Source organism: Myxine glutinosa, chromosome 7, assembly GCF_964187855.1.
Source record: "Myxine glutinosa chromosome 7, kmMyxGlut1.1, whole genome shotgun sequence".
Lineage (NCBI taxonomy): Eukaryota > Metazoa > Chordata > Myxini > Myxiniformes > Myxinidae > Myxine > Myxine glutinosa.
The window spans coordinates 165,838,670-165,858,284 of NC_136267.1; the positions used below are offsets into that span (position 1 = coordinate 165,838,670).

General features: G+C 39.2%; 1 protein-coding gene across 2 annotated transcripts in view; it reads left to right on the plus strand.

The window, feature by feature from the left end:
- The window catches only part of LOC137413154 (guanylate kinase-like), a 60,913-nt gene that overhangs the window by 25,089 nt on the left and 16,209 nt on the right, over positions 1-19,615 (plus strand). For both annotated transcript variants that reach the window (XM_068098549.2, XM_068098550.2), the window contains exon 5: positions 17,344-17,482. In XM_068098549.2, the coding sequence (XP_067954650.1) occupies positions 17,344-17,482 (139 nt within the window). The remainder of the gene's footprint in view (positions 1-17,343; positions 17,483-19,615) is intronic.

Below are 19,615 nucleotides of genomic sequence, written 5' to 3' on the forward strand. Positions count from 1 at the left end.
ACCAAACCATTTCATGTAAATAGAGGGGGGGGGGGGGGGGGTTCTGTGGTCGTTGCGAATGGACCAAACCATTTCATGTAAATAGAGGGGGGGGGGGGGGTTCTGTGGTCGTTACTGCCACGTGGTTTCAAAGTTTTTTGTTGTTGTTTGCACGCATGTTTTTTTGCACGCACGTACGGGCAAGCACGTACGGGCGTGCCCGTACGTGTGGGCACGCCCTAGTTCTAATTAATGATAATAAGAAATATAAAAAAACATATAACTCTTTTAAATTAGAACCAAAAATGAATTACTTTACAAGATTAATAAGAGAGATGAATGTTAAGCATTATGGTGATAATACACCATTTCTTACAAGGAAAGAGACACTTTGTATTGAGGAAATGTATAAGGGTTTAATGATATTTATTATTCAAAATAATTTTAATGGAAATGTTAATACAAGATACTACATAAATAAAATAATGAATTATTTTGAAATTAAACCCGAACTCAGGATAAAATATAGAGTTTCTAAAATAGCTCAAAAAAACTTGGATGACTTGTTTTCCAAATATATAAATGAATGATTTTTTACCCGTTTGGGAAAATAAGATAAAATTTAATAACCATAAAAACATTCCAAATTCATTGAGATGTCTAATAGTTGGTTCAAGCGGATGTGGAAAAACCTGTTTGCTTTTAAAGATGCTCCTTACCCCCAACTTTTTAGATTATGATAATTTAATAATTTTTACGAAGTCAAGTTTTCAACCCGAGTATCAACTACTCTCACAGGGTTTTAATGCAGGTCTTAAAAAGGAAGACATTATCGGTTTATTTAAACTTCAAAACAAACTAAATGATTATAACATTGAGGATATAATACAACTATTTTGTGATACACAGAAACCTAAACCAAAACCCATAACTTGTATTCTCAGTGATAATACGGATGATATACCTTCACCTCAAGATTTAGATAAATCAAAAAAGAACCTCGTCATCTTTGATGATTGTGTTAATGAGAGAAACCAAACAGTAATGGATAGCTACTATACAAGAGGGAGACATTCTTCTTGTAATTGTATTTATCTTAGTCAGTCATATTTTCAACTCCCTCGACGCTCAATAAGAAACAATGCTAATACTTTTATTTTATTTAAGTTAAATTCAATAGATGTAAATAATTTTTGGAGAGATAATTGCTCTACGTTATGTAGTAAAAAAGAATTTGAAATTATATGAAACACACGATTGGAAAATATAAATATATTGTTGTGAAACAAGATGAGATATTAAAGGATGTATTTTTATTTTAAACATAATTACATATATAAATGACAACAATTATTATTAACCTTGTGGGTAAATCTGCTTCTGGAAAGAACTTTCATAAATCTAAACTCTTGAATAGTAAAAATGAAAAGATTGTAAGTTTTTTTTAAAAACACCCTATGATTCGTTTTGTGAGTACTACAACCAGAGCAAAGCGACCAGGAGAAGTAGAAGGGAAAGATTATTACTACATTTCAATGGAGGAACATATGCGATTGAGGAACGAAGGTCAAATATTTGAGGAGGTCTCTCTTGGTTCTACAAAATATTCACATTGTAAGAGTGAGTTAAATAAAGTAAAATCTAATGGTCTTGGGATTTTAGAAACTAATCCTGAAGGAATGAGACAAATTATTAAACAATTGTGTGGTGATGGAGTTAAGATTTTATCATTCGGTTTTGATATCGATGAGGAGACTCAACGCAAACGTATGAAAAGCAGAGATACAAGTATTAGTGAAGAAGAAATAACAACTCGTATTAATACCAATAAAGAATTTGATGAAATATTTAAAGAAAAGGATTTATTTCAACACATTTACTATAATGACAAAGAAAAGGAAAATTTTCCCATTGACCTTTACAATTCATTAAATGATATTTTTCAATAAATAAATACAGAAAATGAATACCGAAGAAAGAGCAAGAAAGTTTAAAGAACATCAAGAGTTGGTTTCAAAAGTTGTAAAGCAACAGGAAGAGATAAAGAAGAAACGGAGACAGAAACTAACTGGTGAAGAAGCCTTTGAAAGAAAACAAGAGAAATTTTTTAAACCGCTTTTAAAAACTCAACACCCTACAGTTCCCATGGTATAATTTACTCCGAAAAAACTTCAAATGCTCAAAGATTTTAGTCAGATAACAAAACAAGAACTTGGTGAATTAGAATATGATGACGAGGGATTATTTCGGAAACTTGAGGAGGTAAATCAACCCCCTAATTATGTTGTGGAAGCTCTTCAAAACAATGAATATTTGGCGGGTTCAAAAACCAGAGCAGGTCTCATTCCAACAGAAGAACCAGCAGTGTTTCATCTTGTGGAAGAAAAGGTATTGATATTTAATGATGAATTGATGTTCTTGAGTTCTACTCAACCAAATGTTAAATTAACTCCAAGATTAATGTTTCTTCTAACAAACCCCGGATTCAGCGGTTCAAAATATTTTGAGGAACCACTTGATATGGAAAGAGAGGAAGATAGGGTATATATTGAGTTGCTAAATGCACTTGATTATGGAGTTTCTGTTGCTGGTAAAAGTAAGAAGAATGAGAAGGAGAAACATATTATTGATGCTTTAAGTAAGCTTGGTTCGGGTGTTAGTTTTCTTCCAAATGACCCATCACAATTAGTTAATAGGCTATTATTGTTGTTAGGTAGTAAGAAGGCTGGAAACAACAATTGTTTTAATGAATCCTCAGCCATTTTAGATCAGTTGATGAACATGAAAATAATTAATAAATGTCAATACAAAGATATTTTATTAGATATTAAATAAGATGAGAAGCACAATTCTTAGTTTTAATTTCACAACGAGCGATTACACAGCTTCATTCCCTTACCCACTACAACTTGACCCCCTTACCTCATATGAGGCATCTTTGTTGTCAATGGAAACTTACAATACCCTTTTTAATATCACAGAGAAAAACAACAAGTTTAGTTATAATCCAGGAAGTGGATATAAAACTATAACCGTTTCACCTGGAGCTTACGAGATTTCTCAAATATCTTCAGAAGTCTCTCGCCTTATGAAAGAAAAAGGTGATGAACCAAAAAATATTATAATAGATATTCAAAAACACACTTCAAAATCAACTATTAAACTTAAAAATAATTATAAAGTTGATTTCACGATTGAAAATTCGTTTAGAGAGCTATTGGGTTTCTCTTCAAAAAAGATTGAAAATAACGGGACGTTTTACAGTGATAATGTTATCCAAATATCCTCCGGTATAAATTCAGTATTAATTCATTGTGATTTGATTGATGGTGCTTATAACGATGGAATAAGAACAAATACAATATTTTCATTCAGTGCATACTCAACCCCGTTTGGTTATAAATTTAATATGGAACCAAAAAATCTTGTCTATTTACCTGTGTCAGGAAAAACCATATACAGAGTAAATTTTAGGATAACCGACCAAGATAATCGCATGATATCCTTTAATGATGAAATTATATCCATCAGAATTCACCTACGTGAAGTTTTTCAATAAATAAATAATGGTTATTGTGAGAAAACATGAGTTGGGAAAATATAAAATAATTACAGGGGAGGGCATGTACCTTTCACCATACTATACAAGGTATGTGGGTAAAGGATACTATAAACCTAAGAGACAACGAGGTGTAGGTCATCAATTTCGAAATAAAGGAGATGGGATAATTGATACTCTAATGGGTATTGGTTCAACCATCCTTAAACATAAAGACCTAATTGGTTCAACTGCTTCTGCCGTGGGCTCCGTTGCGGGTGCTATAAAGAGTATAAAAGATGCTCAAAAGGAGTCTCATAAATTACAAGCAATCAAAGAAATAAAAAAAGGTAAAACTCAACTATCTTCACAAGAACGACAAAAAATCATTAAAATACTTGGGTCAGGGTTTCAACGATTTTAATACTATATAAATACAAGTATGGAAGCGATTGATAGTATCTATGATTTGGATGATACAATTATCATTTCAAACTCCACAAAAAAGGAAGACTATTTTAAGGTAAATGCTATAACTGGAACAGACTGGAATTCAAACGGAACAAAAAGTTTTGAAATAAATAATCAACAAACTTACTTGAATATAGCTGATAGTTTCTTGCTGTGTAAATTTAAATTCACTAAGGCTGCGAATAATACTAATGCTACACTCGTAAATGATTTCTTCTGGAAAATGTTTGACAGTGTCCGCCTGTATATTGGAACACAAGAGGTTGAAGCGGTTGATTATGTCTCTGCTACATCTGAAATGATGAAATTTACACTATATTCGTTTAGTGATAGAATGGGTAAGGGAGCTGTTGAAGGTTTTATTCCTGATATGTCAACGGGAACAAATGCTGACCCTGGTTATAGTCAAAGGAAGGCAATGTATAATGATGAAACAAAAGCAGTGAATAGTTTTACCGTAGCAGTACCTCTTAAAGGTATATTTGGATTTTGTGATTATGATAAAGTTTTGTATGGTCTTAAAATTAGATTTCAACTACAAAGGAATGATAATGTAAATAGGTTGCTTTTTGGGGATGAAAATGCTTTTGGAGACAACAATAAATTTGTTATTAATGATTTGTGTTGGTATATCAGTGAATATACTCCTAATCTTAAAACGGAAGAGATGTTAAATAGAAGACTTAACTCAAAGAAACCGCTAAATGTATCATACCTTAAAAGAAGATGTCAACACGTTAAACTGGAACACACTACCTACACTTGGAATTTGGGTGTTCTTCAAGGAAAGCCACGATACCTCTGGCTCATTTTTTAAAAACCAGATGGAGAGGACGGTACTAATAAGAATAATGCGCTGAGTGATAATGCTAAGGTGAAACAACTTCGGGTTTCTCTTGATGGCACATTTTATCCGCGAGATAGATTGGAAATTGATTGGGAAAAAAATGATTATGCGGAAGCCTACAAGTCCTACCAAAAGGTGTGTGAAAGTACTGGTAATAATGATCCTATTTTGGATATGGTTGCGTTTCAAAAACTTTATACAATCTACGCAATTGACCTGAGTTCTCAAAAGGAAACTATAAAGTCTAATCGAGTGGATACTTCTCTATACATTGAAAGAGGGGAGAGTGAAGAGGTTAATGCATATTGTTTGCTTTTGGAGGAAACAGAATTACAGATTAATACAGATAATGGTGTTATGATTAATATCACATAGGTTTTTTCTCATAAATAAATGGTTGGGGTATATGTTAATCAAATCAATCTTAATAAATTAACATCTTGTATTCAAAATCAAAAGCCTTGTATTATTAATGTTAATACAATTCAAAGAAAAGGAGCTGTAAGAATTGATGTTTTACTCACACACACACAAGTAAAAACACTAAATGATACTGGTTCACTTAAAATTAAAATGACGAAACCTATGTTAAAGAAATATTCAATAGACGAGTCAAGAGGAGGATTTCTCCCATTTCTAATTCCTTTATTTGCTGGTTTAAGTGCGGCGGGAGCATTGACTGGTGGTATTTCAGCAGCGGTAAAAACTGCTAACGAAAGGAAGGCACAACTAAAAGCTCAAAAAGAATTGGAAAGACATAACAAGGAGTTGGAGAAACAAATTAGTGGAAGTGGTGTAATTGTAGATTTTGCTCAAAAACTTGAAAGTCTACCTGATAAAGCTAGATTGTTGGTTGGAGATATGCTTTCCTCTATCGCTCAAGCGGGTGTTAAACTAACTAAACGGGGTAATGGATTGTATCTTTCTCATAAATAAATGGATAAATGGTTTAAACAATTTGGAAAGAATACAACGTCAAATATAGAACTTACTAAGTATTGTAAAACACTAAAAATTGATAATGTGGTTATTTGTATGAGAGATGAATTAATACATATAAATAAGAATACAAAGAATATTATTATGAATTTAGACACACAGAATGGTTCTCATTGGGTTTGTATTCATAATAGTCAGGATAAATATTATTTTGATAGTTATGGTATGCCACCACCTGTTGAAGTAATACAATTCTTACAGAATGGTGTTTATCAAACATTTCAAGTTCAAGAAATTAATTCTAAATGTTGTGGTCAATTATGTTTATATGTATTATTTCAACTCAACAATAATGAAAATTTTTATGATATCATTTTTAATCTAATATAAATGACTTATGTTGGAAAAGATGGTTCTATCTTTGGAAAATCCTCTCAGGATATTGATTTATCAAATTATTATACAAAGGCACAGGCTGAACGACAAAAATATAGTGTAAGTAAAAATATTAATATGAAGAATACTTATAAATTAATCAATTATCCAAACCCTACAGATGCAAATGACTTAATTAGATTTAGTGATTTATCACAATATATATTTTTAAAGAAAACAGCACGTTTTGTTAAACAAGTAAAATTTACAACCACAACACCTGGTTATACTGACCATACACCTTTCCTCATTGAATTTAACTACCTGCTTACAATTGAATTTTATAAAGAAGGACATATAGTTAATATGCGAATTAATAAATGGGGGTATGATATGCCTGATTTAGGGTATAATTGGTCTTTTTCAATAAACATAGAAGACCTACATGATTTTAATCAGTCTCGTAAAGAAGAATATTATCCACTTGGTGAGGATAAGGATTTATGTGGAAGTACAATTAATAAACAACAAATACATGGTTTTAAGAAAAGAAAAATATATGATAGTATAGCGATGGTTAGCATGACAAAGAAGGAAGGTCATGAGATAAGGATAGAAAGCCAAGGAATACAAACCGATTTGGTAGTGGGAAGATGGGGTGGTATTACCTGTCATAATATTAATCTCACATATATTTCTGATACATAAATGGCAGGAAGAAGACTACAAGAGAATTATAATTTTTGTATTCAAGGATACCTACAAGAAAAGGGTGCTCGGTATTACATACCTTATGATTTGGAGCATATACATGGGAATTTTGTCATTAAAAACTGGCCTTATACTCATATTGTTAAACCCACAAATAGAGACTTGTTTAAAATATTAAATAAAAATGAACTTCTCAAAGTTATGAAATATAAAACTCTTTTAGAAATCGTCAACAAATCTTATTGGTATCCTATTATGAGAAAAATAATTATAGATACAAGAATATCTCAAAATCCAGATGAGTATATGTATAATATTCTTTGGGGTTTAAACTCAAGGGTAGCAAGGGATGAGGAAGGAGTTGAAGAAGAGAAGGAGAAAAGAGAGAAAAAGGAGAAGGAGGAAAGGGAGAGGGAGGAGAAGGAGGAGGAGAGGGAGAAAAAGGAGAAGGAGGAAGGAGAGAAAAGGGAGAAGGAGGAAAGAGAGAAAAAGAAGAAGGAGGAGAGGGAGAAAAAGGAGAAGGAGGAGAGGGAGGAAAGGGAGCAAAGAGAGAGGGAGGAAAAATATAAAAAGATGGAAATCAGTGAGATTCGTAAAAGATTGAGTGTATTAGAGCAAATAAATCAATCTCAACGCACCGAAGAGGAAATTAAAGAATTAACAACTCTTATGAAGATAATGGTTTCAAAAATAACAACGTCAATGTCTTCAAATCTCCCCCCTTGCCCCTCCCTCCTAAACTACCCCCTCACCCCTCCCCGCCAAGACGCCGACTCGCCCCTCCCCTCCTAGACTCCTGCCTCACCCCTCCCCTCCAAATCTCCCCCATATCCCATCCCTTTCAAATCCCTCCCCTTGTCCCTTCCCTCCCAAACTCCCCCCTCACCCCTCCCCTTCAAATCTCCCCACCCTCATTGCTTCTTAATTTCCCCCCTCTCACTCCCCCTCCTCAAAGCGTCCTCCCCGCTTCTTCCCCCTTCAAACTCTCACCTCCATCTCCCCCAACCTTCTGCCTCGCTCTTCCCCCTCCTCAAATAACACCTCATTGTGGCTCACCCAATCACCATCAAACCTTTTGTCCGCCCCATCCTTCCCTTTCTCCGAGCTATTCTGAAATCTCTGACACACCTTCAACAGCTCTCCCTACCTCTTCCACCTCTTCCACATCTTACCCTACCCCTCCTCCCCCCTGTTCTGTATCTGATGCTCCCCCTTCCTCTTCATTAACGGTATGGACCTCAAACATCCGGGGCCTTCGTTCAAACTTAACTGATCTCTCCATACAGGTTGCTTCTGTCAAACCAGACGTGATCTGCTTAACAGAAACTTTCCTCCTTTATGATGTCTCTGATTCCATAGTATCTCTCCCGGGCTACTCCCTCCTCCGGTATGATAGACCTGAGCCTCGTCCTGGAGGCGGGGTTGCTATCTTTATCAAAAACTCTCTTCCTCACTCGCCCTGCACTGCACTCTCTCCACCTCACCCCCAGGAATACCTCTGGCTACGGCTTCCCCTTCGCTCCCACCTCTTGTTCATATGTGTGTTGTACCGTCCACCAAACAGTGATGACTCCATCTACATCTCGCTGTCTGATGATATGGACCAACTTCTATCTACTCATCCCAACTCTCTCTTCCTCATATGTGGTGATTTCAACTGTCATCATGCCAGTTGGCTGGGTGTGGGTACCTCTCTCACCAGCCATGGCTCCTCAGCAAAGGACTTCTGCGACTCACTGGGACTGACACAATCTGTCAATTTCCCGACCCGGATCTCAGTCAACGGAACATCTTCTCTTCTGGACTTGGTTATGACTAACTTCCCTGAAAATGTCTGCTGCTCTTCTTCTGCTCCGATCGGATCATCTGATCATGTCCTTAAAGTGGACATCTCTCTGACCATCCTCAGGGAGCCTGCTCAGCGTCGACGAGTCTGGCATTTCACTCAGGCCAACTGGCACGGTCTTCAAGCAGCCATCAATCATCTGGACTGGTCTCCCATCTCTACCACCTCTGACATCATCTCATCCTGGGAATTCTTCCAAAGTAAATTGCTCTCTCTCATGCACAGATTTATCCCATCTCGTCTTCAGTTGTCATACCCTTCCTCCCGTCCATGGTACACGGAATCTTGTGGTGAGGCTGTTGCCCAGAAACAACTTGCCTTCGTCTCCTGGAAAGCAAATCCAACGGAAGGAAATCTCATTTCCTTTCACAAAGCCCGAAACAAGTGTGTGTCCACCCTCAGGAGAGCCAGGAAACAATATCTCTCCGTTCTCAAGACCGAACTCTCTTATCTGTCTCCCTCTTCCAAATCCTGGTGGCGCCTGGTCAAATCCGTTTCTGGTGTTTGTTCCCCCTCCATCCCCTCCCTTACCTCAAACGGCTACACAGCTGACTCCGCACGTGAAAAAGCTGAATGCCTCAACTCTGTGTTTGCCTCTCAATCTTGTGTCCCAAACCCATCCCTCTCTGTACCCACCATACCCAGTCGTACCCTGCTGCTCCTGGACTCCGTGTCCTTTCCTCCTGACAAGGTGGAAAAGTTTCTGTCAACCCTCGACTCTGATTCTGCAACTGGACCCGACGGCATCAGCCCACGGGTCCTAAAATCCTGCTCTGCTGCTCTATCTCACCCTCTCTCTGTTCTCTTCACCCTCTCTTTTGCTCAAGGTCAACTGCCATCTGCTTGGAAATCAGCCAACATCACCGCTTTGCACAAAAAAGGTGCAAAAACAGATCCTAGCAACTACAGACCAATCAGCCTTCTCCCAATTATCAGCAAAGTCATGGAATCCATCATTGCTTCGGATATGAAATCTTTCCTCTTCTCCAATGGCTTGATCTCTGATCATCAATTTGGTTTCAGACCAGGTCACTCTACTCTGGACATGCTGCTTCTGCTGTCTCAACAATGGATGGAGGTCCTCAATGCCAAACAGGAAATTAGAGCTGTCTCCCTCGACATATCACGTGCCTTCGACACGGTCTGGCACCCCGCTCTGCTCACCAAACTCTCCTCCTTTGGTATCCATGGAAATCTCCACGCATGGCTGGCGGACTTCCTCTCTAGTCGTCGTCAACGTGTGGCCCTGAATGGGTTTCTCTCATCTCCTCTTCCTGTTCAGGCTGGAGTTCCCCAAGGCAGTGTTCTGGGCCCCGTGCTTTTTCTGGTCTTCATCAATGATCTCTCTGACTCTCTCGAAAATCCTCTCTATGTCTTTGCTGATGACTCCACTCTCTGCCGCTCTATTCCTCTTCCCTCAGATCGGCAGTCTGCTGCCTCCTCACTCTCTGAAGACCTGGACAAAATCACAGACTAGTCAAACAAGTGGAACATGTCTTTCAATCCTGACAAATCTCACACTCTTACTATGTCTCTCCGAAAAGATCGACTGGACAACCCTCCCATCTACTTTCTCAACAATCCTCTCCAAGAAGTTCTGTCGCTCAAGATTTTGGGTCTCACTATCTGCCATGATCTTTCTTGGGAAAACCACATTTCCAAGCTGGCCTCCAAAGCCAGTCGCCGACTGGGCATCCTCCGTCGTGCGAAGTCCTTCCTCGGCACACCTGAGCTCCTCACCACATACAAGGCTTTCATCCGCAGCTCAATGGAATACTGTTCTCCCCTATGGGCCGGTGCTCCTGCCTCACACCTAGCTCGGCTTCACGCTGTTGAAACCAAAGCTTTCAGAATTATTGGAATCTCCCGTGATGAAGCTATCTCTGAGGGCCTTTCACTCACTCACCGCAGGCAGGTAGGTGGTCTTTCTGTCTTCTACCGACTCCTCTCCGGCCTTGCACCCCCAGCTCTCTCTGTGCTCTGTCCCCCAAATATTCCTACAGGTCGCACAAGATCTGCCAGCAACCCTCTGATGGTTAAACTGCCGAAATCTCGGCTCTCTGCTCACCTTCACTCTTTCATTCCTCTTTTCTCCCGCCTCTGGAACAAACTCCCTCACTCCCTTCAATCCCACTCCTCCCTCCAGGTCTTTAAAACAGCTGTTCACCACCATCTCTTATCTTCCCCCATCCAAAACCTTGATCTTTTCTACCCCCGCTAATTCACCCCAGATCCACCTTGTTTGAAATTGCAACTTCTTTCCTGGAAGTCCTGGCAGTGTCCATATGTTTTATACCTCTCCCACCGCCCCCTTCCCATGCCCCCCCCCCCCAAAGCCCTCGCCCTCTCTCAGATCTCTCGATGTCTCCATGTCTCTCGGTCCCTGCTCTCAAATGTTGTGTTTGTGTCCTTCCCTCTCTCCCCATCTTGTCTACCGCTCCCGATGTTATATGTTTTATGTGTCGGTTTGTCTTTCTGTGTGATTAATGTTCGCTCTTTCACGAGCCTCGATCTTGTATACAAAAAAAAAAAAAAAAAAATTTCAGGGAGGAGATTTAAACGAGAAAGTGGTGAAGAAGAAGAAGAAGAAGGAAAAGATTATGTGATTGATGATGTTGGTGTCATTGACTTTAGTTAGTTTTTATTTGTAAATAAATGGAGGAGAGAGTGAAGGCATTCCTTAGGATTCTTTATGTTTTAAAAATAAAGATTGAAATGTATATGTTGAAAACCAAAAAGGTTTTGATACTCTGTCGGAATTTTTCTGATAAATAAATATGAGTTATTGTCTCAAATGTAAAAAGAAAACTAAATCTAAAAATATCTCTTATGTTAAAGCTAAAAATAATAGAGTTTATCAAAAAGGAATATGTCAAGTATGTGGCTCTAAAAAGTGCCAATTCATCTCTCCTAAAAGAGGAGGAGACATACAAAAGTTTCTGTCAGGAAGTAAATTTACAACAACTGGAATTCCAGGAGAATTACACCTTCCAGGGTATTCTTTCTGTGGTCCAGGAACAAACTTGGATAAAAGATTAGATGAGGCTGACAATCCTAAACCTTGGTCTAAACCTACAAATAGGGTTGACGAAGTGTGTATGAAGCATGATATTGCTTATGGGAAAACCACTACGTTGACTGAAAAACATAAAGCCGACAGCGAAATGTTGTATAATTTGTCTTTGATACAAAATCCAACATTGAGAGAGAAAGTTGATAGGTTTATTGTGAGAAATTTGATAAATGCTAAATTGAAACTTGGTCTTGGTTATTCCTCAAAAAACTATTAGGCTCTAATGATGTCATCAAGACTGAGGAGCTTTTGGCTGAAGAATTACACAAACCTATAATCACAAAGTTTAAAAGAAGGAAGGTTTATTCTAAATACACCGACCACATATGGTCCGCTGATTTAATTGAATTGAATAATGACAGGGGATACAGGTATGCTTTAACCGTTATTGATTTGAGGAGTAGATTTGCCTGGGTTGTTCCGTTGAAAAACAAGAGAGGTAATACTTTAATGTTAGCCTTTAAGCTAATATTTGATTGGGATAAAAGGAAACCAAAGAAGTTATGGACTGATGAGGGAACAGAGTTCTATAACAAAATATTCATGAAATTTCTTAAGGGGAAGGGTATTAAATTATACAGCACCTTTAATGAAGGAAAGGCAGTTGTTATTGAGCGTTTTAATCGTACTTTAAAAGAGAAATTATATAAAAAATTCACACAACTCGGTTCTCAAAAATGGGTGTCTTTAATTCAGGATATTGTAGATAATTACAATAATACAGTTCATTCATCAACAAAATCAAAACCATCAGAAACATTTACAAAATTAGAATATGAAAAGGAGATTAATTTGAGAAAGCCCAAGTTTAAACTTGGTGATATTGTAAGAATATACAAATGGAAAAGTCATTTTGAGAAAGGTTATACACAAAAATGGACTCGTGAATTATTTAAAATCATTGATGTAATGAATACAGTCCCTTGGACCTACAAATTATCTATCTATAATTCCAGTAATCTCTGTATGTCTGTGACCGCTGTTGCTCGACAACCACGGGTCCGATATACTTTAAACTTGCCAGGTATATTGCTGGGGACCCGAGGATGTGCCTTTTCAAGGTTTCATATTAATCGGAGAAGTAGTTACCGAGCTATGTCCAAAAAACGATTCAACCAATCAGAGCAGCGAGCTATCACGTGTGCCGAACGTGGCGAACAGACTCTGCCTCGGACGGCACATTTGAGAGCGTATTCATTTATTTCACGTTGGCAAACTATGTTGCCGTTAAACTATGTTTTAAAACTAATTAAAACTAATTTGCGATTCTTTCGCTTTCCTGCGCGTTTGTGCACGCTATGGCGATTTCTTTACCAAACTCCGCAAGCCGTTCGCTTTGGACCAAACCATTTCATGTAAATAGAGGGGGGGGGGGGGGATTGTCACCGTACTCGCAAGCCGTTCGCTTTGGACCAAACCATTTCATGTAAATAGAGGGGGGGGATTGTCACCGTACTCGCAAGCCATTCGCTTTGGACCAAACCATTTCATGTAAATAGAGGGGGGGGGATATAATTTTAGATATATATATAGTACGGGCATGCCCTAGTATGATTTAAATGGAGAAGAAATCTTGGGTTCATTTTACTCGCAAGAATTACAAAAAACACAAGTAAGCAGATGATACCCTTGAAAATAATAAATAAATAAATAAAATGTAATGGGGATACGTTTTTAAATCTGTGAACCCCAAACACAGAATCCCACAACTTTTTAGTTGGGGCTTAACTTTTGTGTGTGTATAATGGGGATACGTTTTTAAATCTGTGAACCCCAAACACAGAATCCCACAACTTTTTAGTTGGGGCTTCACTTTTGTGTGTGTATAATGGGGATACGTTTTTAAATCTGTGAACCCCAAACACAGAATCCCTCAACTTTCCAGTTGGGGCTTAACTTTTGTGTGTGTATAATGGGGATACGTTTTTAAATCTGTGAACCCCAAACACAGAATCCCACAACTTTTTAGTTGGGGCTTAACTTTTGTGTGTGTGTATGTGTGAGTGAGTCATAATAATATACTAACCCAAACCCATCCCTAACCCAACCCCATCCCTAACCCAACCCCATCCCTAACCCAACCCCATCCCTAACCCAACCCCAACCCCAACCCTAACCCTCACATTCAAAATCCCAACCCTAACCCAACCCCATCCCTAACCCAACCCATCCCTAACCCTCACATTCAAAATCCCAACCCTAACCCAATCCCATCCCTAACCCAACCCCAACCCTAACCCTCACATTCAAAACCCCAACCCTAACCCAACCCATCCCTAACCCAACCCCATCCCTAACCCAACCCCATCCCTAACCCAACCCCATCCCTAACCCAACCCCATCCCTAACCCAACCCCAACCCTAACCCTCACATTCAAAATCCCAACCCTAACCCAACCCCATCCCTAACCCTCACATTCAAAATCCCACCCAAACCCTAACATAATCTTTCTTTTCTTCTTTTTTTAAATAAGTATTTTTTTTTTTTTTTTTCCTCTTCCGCCAATTCTGTCTTTCAAGGCTTTCAAGTTTGAAGAAGTAGAAATGGGAAGAAAGAATTTTCCAGCATTTTCTTCCTCGAACTTTCTTGATATTGCTTAAATCAAGCATCATTAAATAAAGAACATTGTTCATTGCTTTAGAATCCAAAGAGTCTCCAAGAGGAACCCCACAGGTAGAGTCTCCAAAATAAAACCAACTTTCCAAGTTCCCAAGGTATAACCACATTCCTGTTGAGCCTCCAAGATAGGTATCACATTCCGAGTCATCAAAACAAAACCCCCATTCCGAGTCTCCAAAAATATAACCATCTTTCCAAGTCCCCAAGGTAGAACCACAATTTTCAGAAATATTGGGGGTTTCCGTGATAAGTCTCACATCGTATAACTGCGGACCATCAGGGAGAATTCCCATTTCACAATTTTATAGGGTTTCTATGATGTGTCTCACATAGTATAACTGCGGACCATCAGGGAGAATTCCCATTTCACAATTTTTTAGGGTTTCTATGATGTGTCTCACATAGTATAACTGCGGACCATCAGGGAGAACTCCCCTTTCCCAATTTTCAGAAATTTGTGGGTCTCCAATGTATGACTTGTATTCTGGCTCATCAAGGTAGAACTTGTTCAGTGGGTTTTGTTTTGATAACTCACAACAAGTATCATCATGGTAAAACTCTTTTTCAGGATTTTGTGGATCTCCAAGGTATAACTCTTTGGCTGGGTCATCAAGGTAGAACTCGTTCTGGGGGTCTTGGTTGTTCAAAATGTCTTCAAACAAAAAAATAACTTCATCCCAAGTTGTGTTAAAAGCAGAATTTTCATTTCGTATCTCGGATACAATTTCCTGTGAAAGAAAATAACAATGTATTAATTTAATACAATATTTTTTATTTGTATAAATCAAGCTCTATGAATATTAAAATAAACTTTGTTAACTCTCACATGTCTCATCTAAAAAAAAAAAAAAAAAAAAAAAAAATTAAATAAATAAATAAATAAATAAACAAACTTACCTCCATTGATAAGAGGTTCGAGTCCAGTTCATCAATCTGAAGGTTGAGTTCTAAACAGGTAGTAGGACTCCAAGGAATAGCAAAGTTATCCCATTCCATTTCGGCATAGTAGTCCATTCTCAAGTGAAGCAGAAAGCGTGTTTGAAAAAGCCTGTGTGGTCGGTGCCTTTTATAAGGACTGGGTGTGTCATTTCCTGTGGAAATTCCCTGGGCGTGTCTTAACTGGAAATGATGTGATGGAAATTCCCTGAAAATGATGTAATGTATTACCTGGAAATGATACAATGCTGAAGAGTTTATAAAGTGGGTGGGACTTAGCAAAAGTGGGCGGGGCATAGCAAAAAATGGGCGGGGCTTAGTAAAAAGTGGGCGTTGTTTACCAAAAGTGGGCGGAGCTTACCAAAAAGTGGGCGGCACTGGAGGCGCTCAAACAAGAACATTGAGGGAGGTTTACCATTTTATCTTAGCTCAGTTAAAATATCTTGAGAAAGAACCAAACTCAAACATCTTTTTTGTTAATATATTAGATGGTGAGGAGAGTTGTAGGAGAATTAAATTATTTCCCACACATAAACAAATATTTGTAGGGTCGTTGTTTGAGTGGGTCAAAGATGATTCACCAGATGATATTAAGAGTAAACGGTTAAAAGGTCCATAAGGTCAGAAGGATCACAGTTTCACACAGAAGGGTCATTGTTTAAGTGGTCTAATGAATAAGGATAACATGTCAAAAGGTTAGAAGGTTCGTAAAGAACAGGGTGAGAGAAATAGAGGTGTTTAGGGGCAATGAGGGAGGGGCAAAATTAACATGTAAGTCAATGGGAAAAATGAGAGTGTCCCAGAAGCAACATATATACACTACTCAGGGCGTGGTTGGAACATTCGAGAAGCCTCAGGGCGTGTCGATATAACCATTGCGCAAAGCCACCAGGAGCAGTTGACGGTCAGGAGAGCAGTTGGCAGTGAAAGAGAAGAGAAGAAGAGTGGAAGGAGCGCGGTCAGCAGTAGAGTTTGAAAGATACGAGATCGGAGAAAGACGCGCATGAACCAAGATACGCGCTCATATTAAAGTGATGCTCGGTTGAGCTTGAAGCCGAGCCGCTATAGTGCATTGGGTTACTCGAGTGATAGCGCGCTGGTTGCTAAAAGCGCTGTGGAACCGCCAGCCGCGCTGAGACGCGTACGTTTCCTTCCTGCCTCATCATCTGCCTTTTGTTCGGGAGACGCGCTACGAGGATCCGTCCACCGCCTGCTTGCCATCATCACGGGACGTGCTGTGACCGAGGAGAGCCGGACGGGGCCGTTCCTGGACGACAAAGCCGGCACGTTTGGCCTGAACATCATCCTGCTTGCAATTCCCTGTGTGAGTGTGACCGGGCCCGAGTCTGGGGTTTAAGAATAAGACTGCTTAAGTTCTGCTCTGTGTCTCTGCTTCTACCGATCATTGTACGTAATATTGGGAATAATAACTAAACCTGTGTTCTTCCTTCCATTCGATTGTTCTTGTGATTTCCATCATTGACTAAGCGTGGTACGAATAGAACCGCTCGAATCGGGGTCCAATATTAACGGTGACTGCACAGACCACGTGGTATGCAATCCGCTCGGTGTACTCAAATTACACGTGGCTCGTGCGAGGCTTGGTTCCCCGCTTCCGTGGCGGCACAGGTATTTAGGTACGAGCGAGACTTGGTCCCGAAACCCTACCTTGCGTTTGCCCGGAAGAGGCGTTTCAAGTCTCTCGGTTACGCCAGGCCCAGAAAGAACAAGGGGCTTAATCCCCCCTTGGTAAGGGGAAGAAGGGCGGCGGAAAACCATAACAATACTTCTAATTTTTTTGAATCAGCTTTAAGTACAACAGCCCTGATGTAGTTAATTACACGCATGGATACTTGCTTTATTAATTTTTTTGGAGAGAAGGTATGTTGTACTGTACTTGAGTTGACATTTGTGCTTGTATACTTTGCCTTGGCAAATTTTTGGGTGCTGTACTGTATAATGCTTCTTTTAAAAAAAAAATTCGATGATTACTACTTTTGTGTTGCAGCAAACGAGCAGTTCAGTCGGTGATGAATAAAAATCAGATATGCCTGTTGGATATTGATATGCACGGTGTGGAAAGTATTAAATTGACGGACCTGAACCCACGGTACTTCTCCATCCAAGCACCGTCCATCGAAGTTTTGGTATGTCTCCTATTGATAACCTTCCAAAGTGTTTCGGGTCTTGTTCTGAAAATATAGCATCCTCCTTTTTTTAAAGGCCCCATCATTTTTGTCACCCATCGCACCGCGGAGCGAAAGGGGGGTTATGGTTTTCCCCTCCGTCCGTCCGTGTGTGCGTCCGTCCGTGCATGCGTGCTTGCGTAAGCGAAGGACCGAATTCGAATTTGGTGTGTGGGTGCAACCCACGTCAAAATCCAAGATGGCCGCCACCATATATATGTCTGAACCTTGTGAGCGAAATATCTTGGAAAATAAACGAACTACTAACGTCTGATCTGGTGTGTGGGTGTATTTACGCATAAGGGAGAACGCTATTGAAAATTGGGTCGGCACGTCAAAATCCAAGATGGCCACCTTGCGTCTTCCACTTTGTCAACTCGCATCACTTCACCGCCGGGGGACCTAGGCGTAACGCTGGTTTCCATAACGAGGAGGGGCAACAGCATTGCCTAGTGCTGTTGGCATTTTGAAGAAATCAAATTATGGTTTTTGTTTTTTCCATTTTTCTGTGGTGACTTAAAACATTTCCCTACGCATACTAAGGAATGGGGCTGGGAATCATTTAATATTACCTTTCACATAGCTACAATGGTTTAGGCAATATAGAGCAATTTAAGAAATCCAACTAAAAAAAAAAAGGTTAAAAAAAACTTCTTTTTTTGCCTAAAACACTCCCCAACACTCATTGATGAATCTCTGAAGTTTTGACGAAGACCTGTTTGGCCATTTCTTTGTAAATTTCTGCCATTTCTTCGGATATTGATCGGTGTAGTTCTTCGAGCTAAAATCCATCACAATCGGCGAACAAACACTTCCACATTGATAAACCACACAAGATCCAATAGGATGTTGACCATTACCATTGGCAGACAAAGACTGCGATGTTGGTGAATCACGTGTTTCCTCACAGAAGTCGATTAGTTGTTAGCCATAACATTACCATGCAAATATTTTTTGGGGAAAATGTTTTTTTCTGACTTTGTATGAAAAACGTTTTTTCTCCAAGCAAGTAAAATTGCTTTCATAAGCACCCAGAAACTGCATTAGCAACCAGATTACTTGATCCAGATATAGCCAGATCATGGTAGATGTTCCACACCAGTTCTGCGAGTTTATCAATCTGAACATTTTATTGCACGTAATGTTATATTGTTCTGTAGTAATAAGCTTCGTGTTGGCTTAACGGCTGAGCTGGCTGTCTCAGGATCTTGGAGTTTGAGCCCCTGTCGTGCCAATGAAATAACATCAGATGGATTGACTCGGCCTGTCATCTTTCCGGGGTTGGCAAAATGAGTACCAGCTTACTGGTAATGGGGGCACTGCATCAGCGGCACAGCCATGCTTCCAGAAAATGATGCAATCAATGAGCAGCTTCAGGCTGCATATGAAACTGCAACATTGTGCAGTAGAGTAAGTGTGAAATGGGTAGCATTGTTCTTTTTGTTAATCATTAGTATTGCTCATGTTGTGCCTCCAAAGTACACATGTGTGTGCATTTGTCTGATAAAATTTTGTTTGTGCATACATGCCATTTCTCCTTCACTATTTAATGCATGCTACTCCTATCCTCACATAATCGAACATGGACATCTAATTCCATTCATAACCCCTTGCCATTTCTATATGGTGTGGCCTACTAGCAGCGTAGCTATTACACCCATCCTCACCGGAACTCCGGATACAGTGGCTACCCCTCCATCATCTTTCTACTTTGTCATGTATTATTTATTACGACTTTATCAGTCTTCCCTTTGCACTCCCTAATCCTTTCTTGGCTTTCTGTCTCATCAGTCACCCCCATAAAAGCAACTATGAGGTGCGTCAAAATATGAACGTCTCCTAATTTGTTTCAACAATCACTTAAGACTTGCAAAAAAAAATGATACATCCTTTACTTCACCTGCATATGACATACATCTTTTACTTCACCAGGATGACAAACAGACCTCACTTCACCGGGATGGCATACATACTTCGCTTCACCGGGATGGCATACATACTTCGCTTCACCGGGATGACATACATACTTCGCTTCACTGGGATGACATACATACCTCGCTTCACCAGGATGACATACATACTACGCTTCACCGG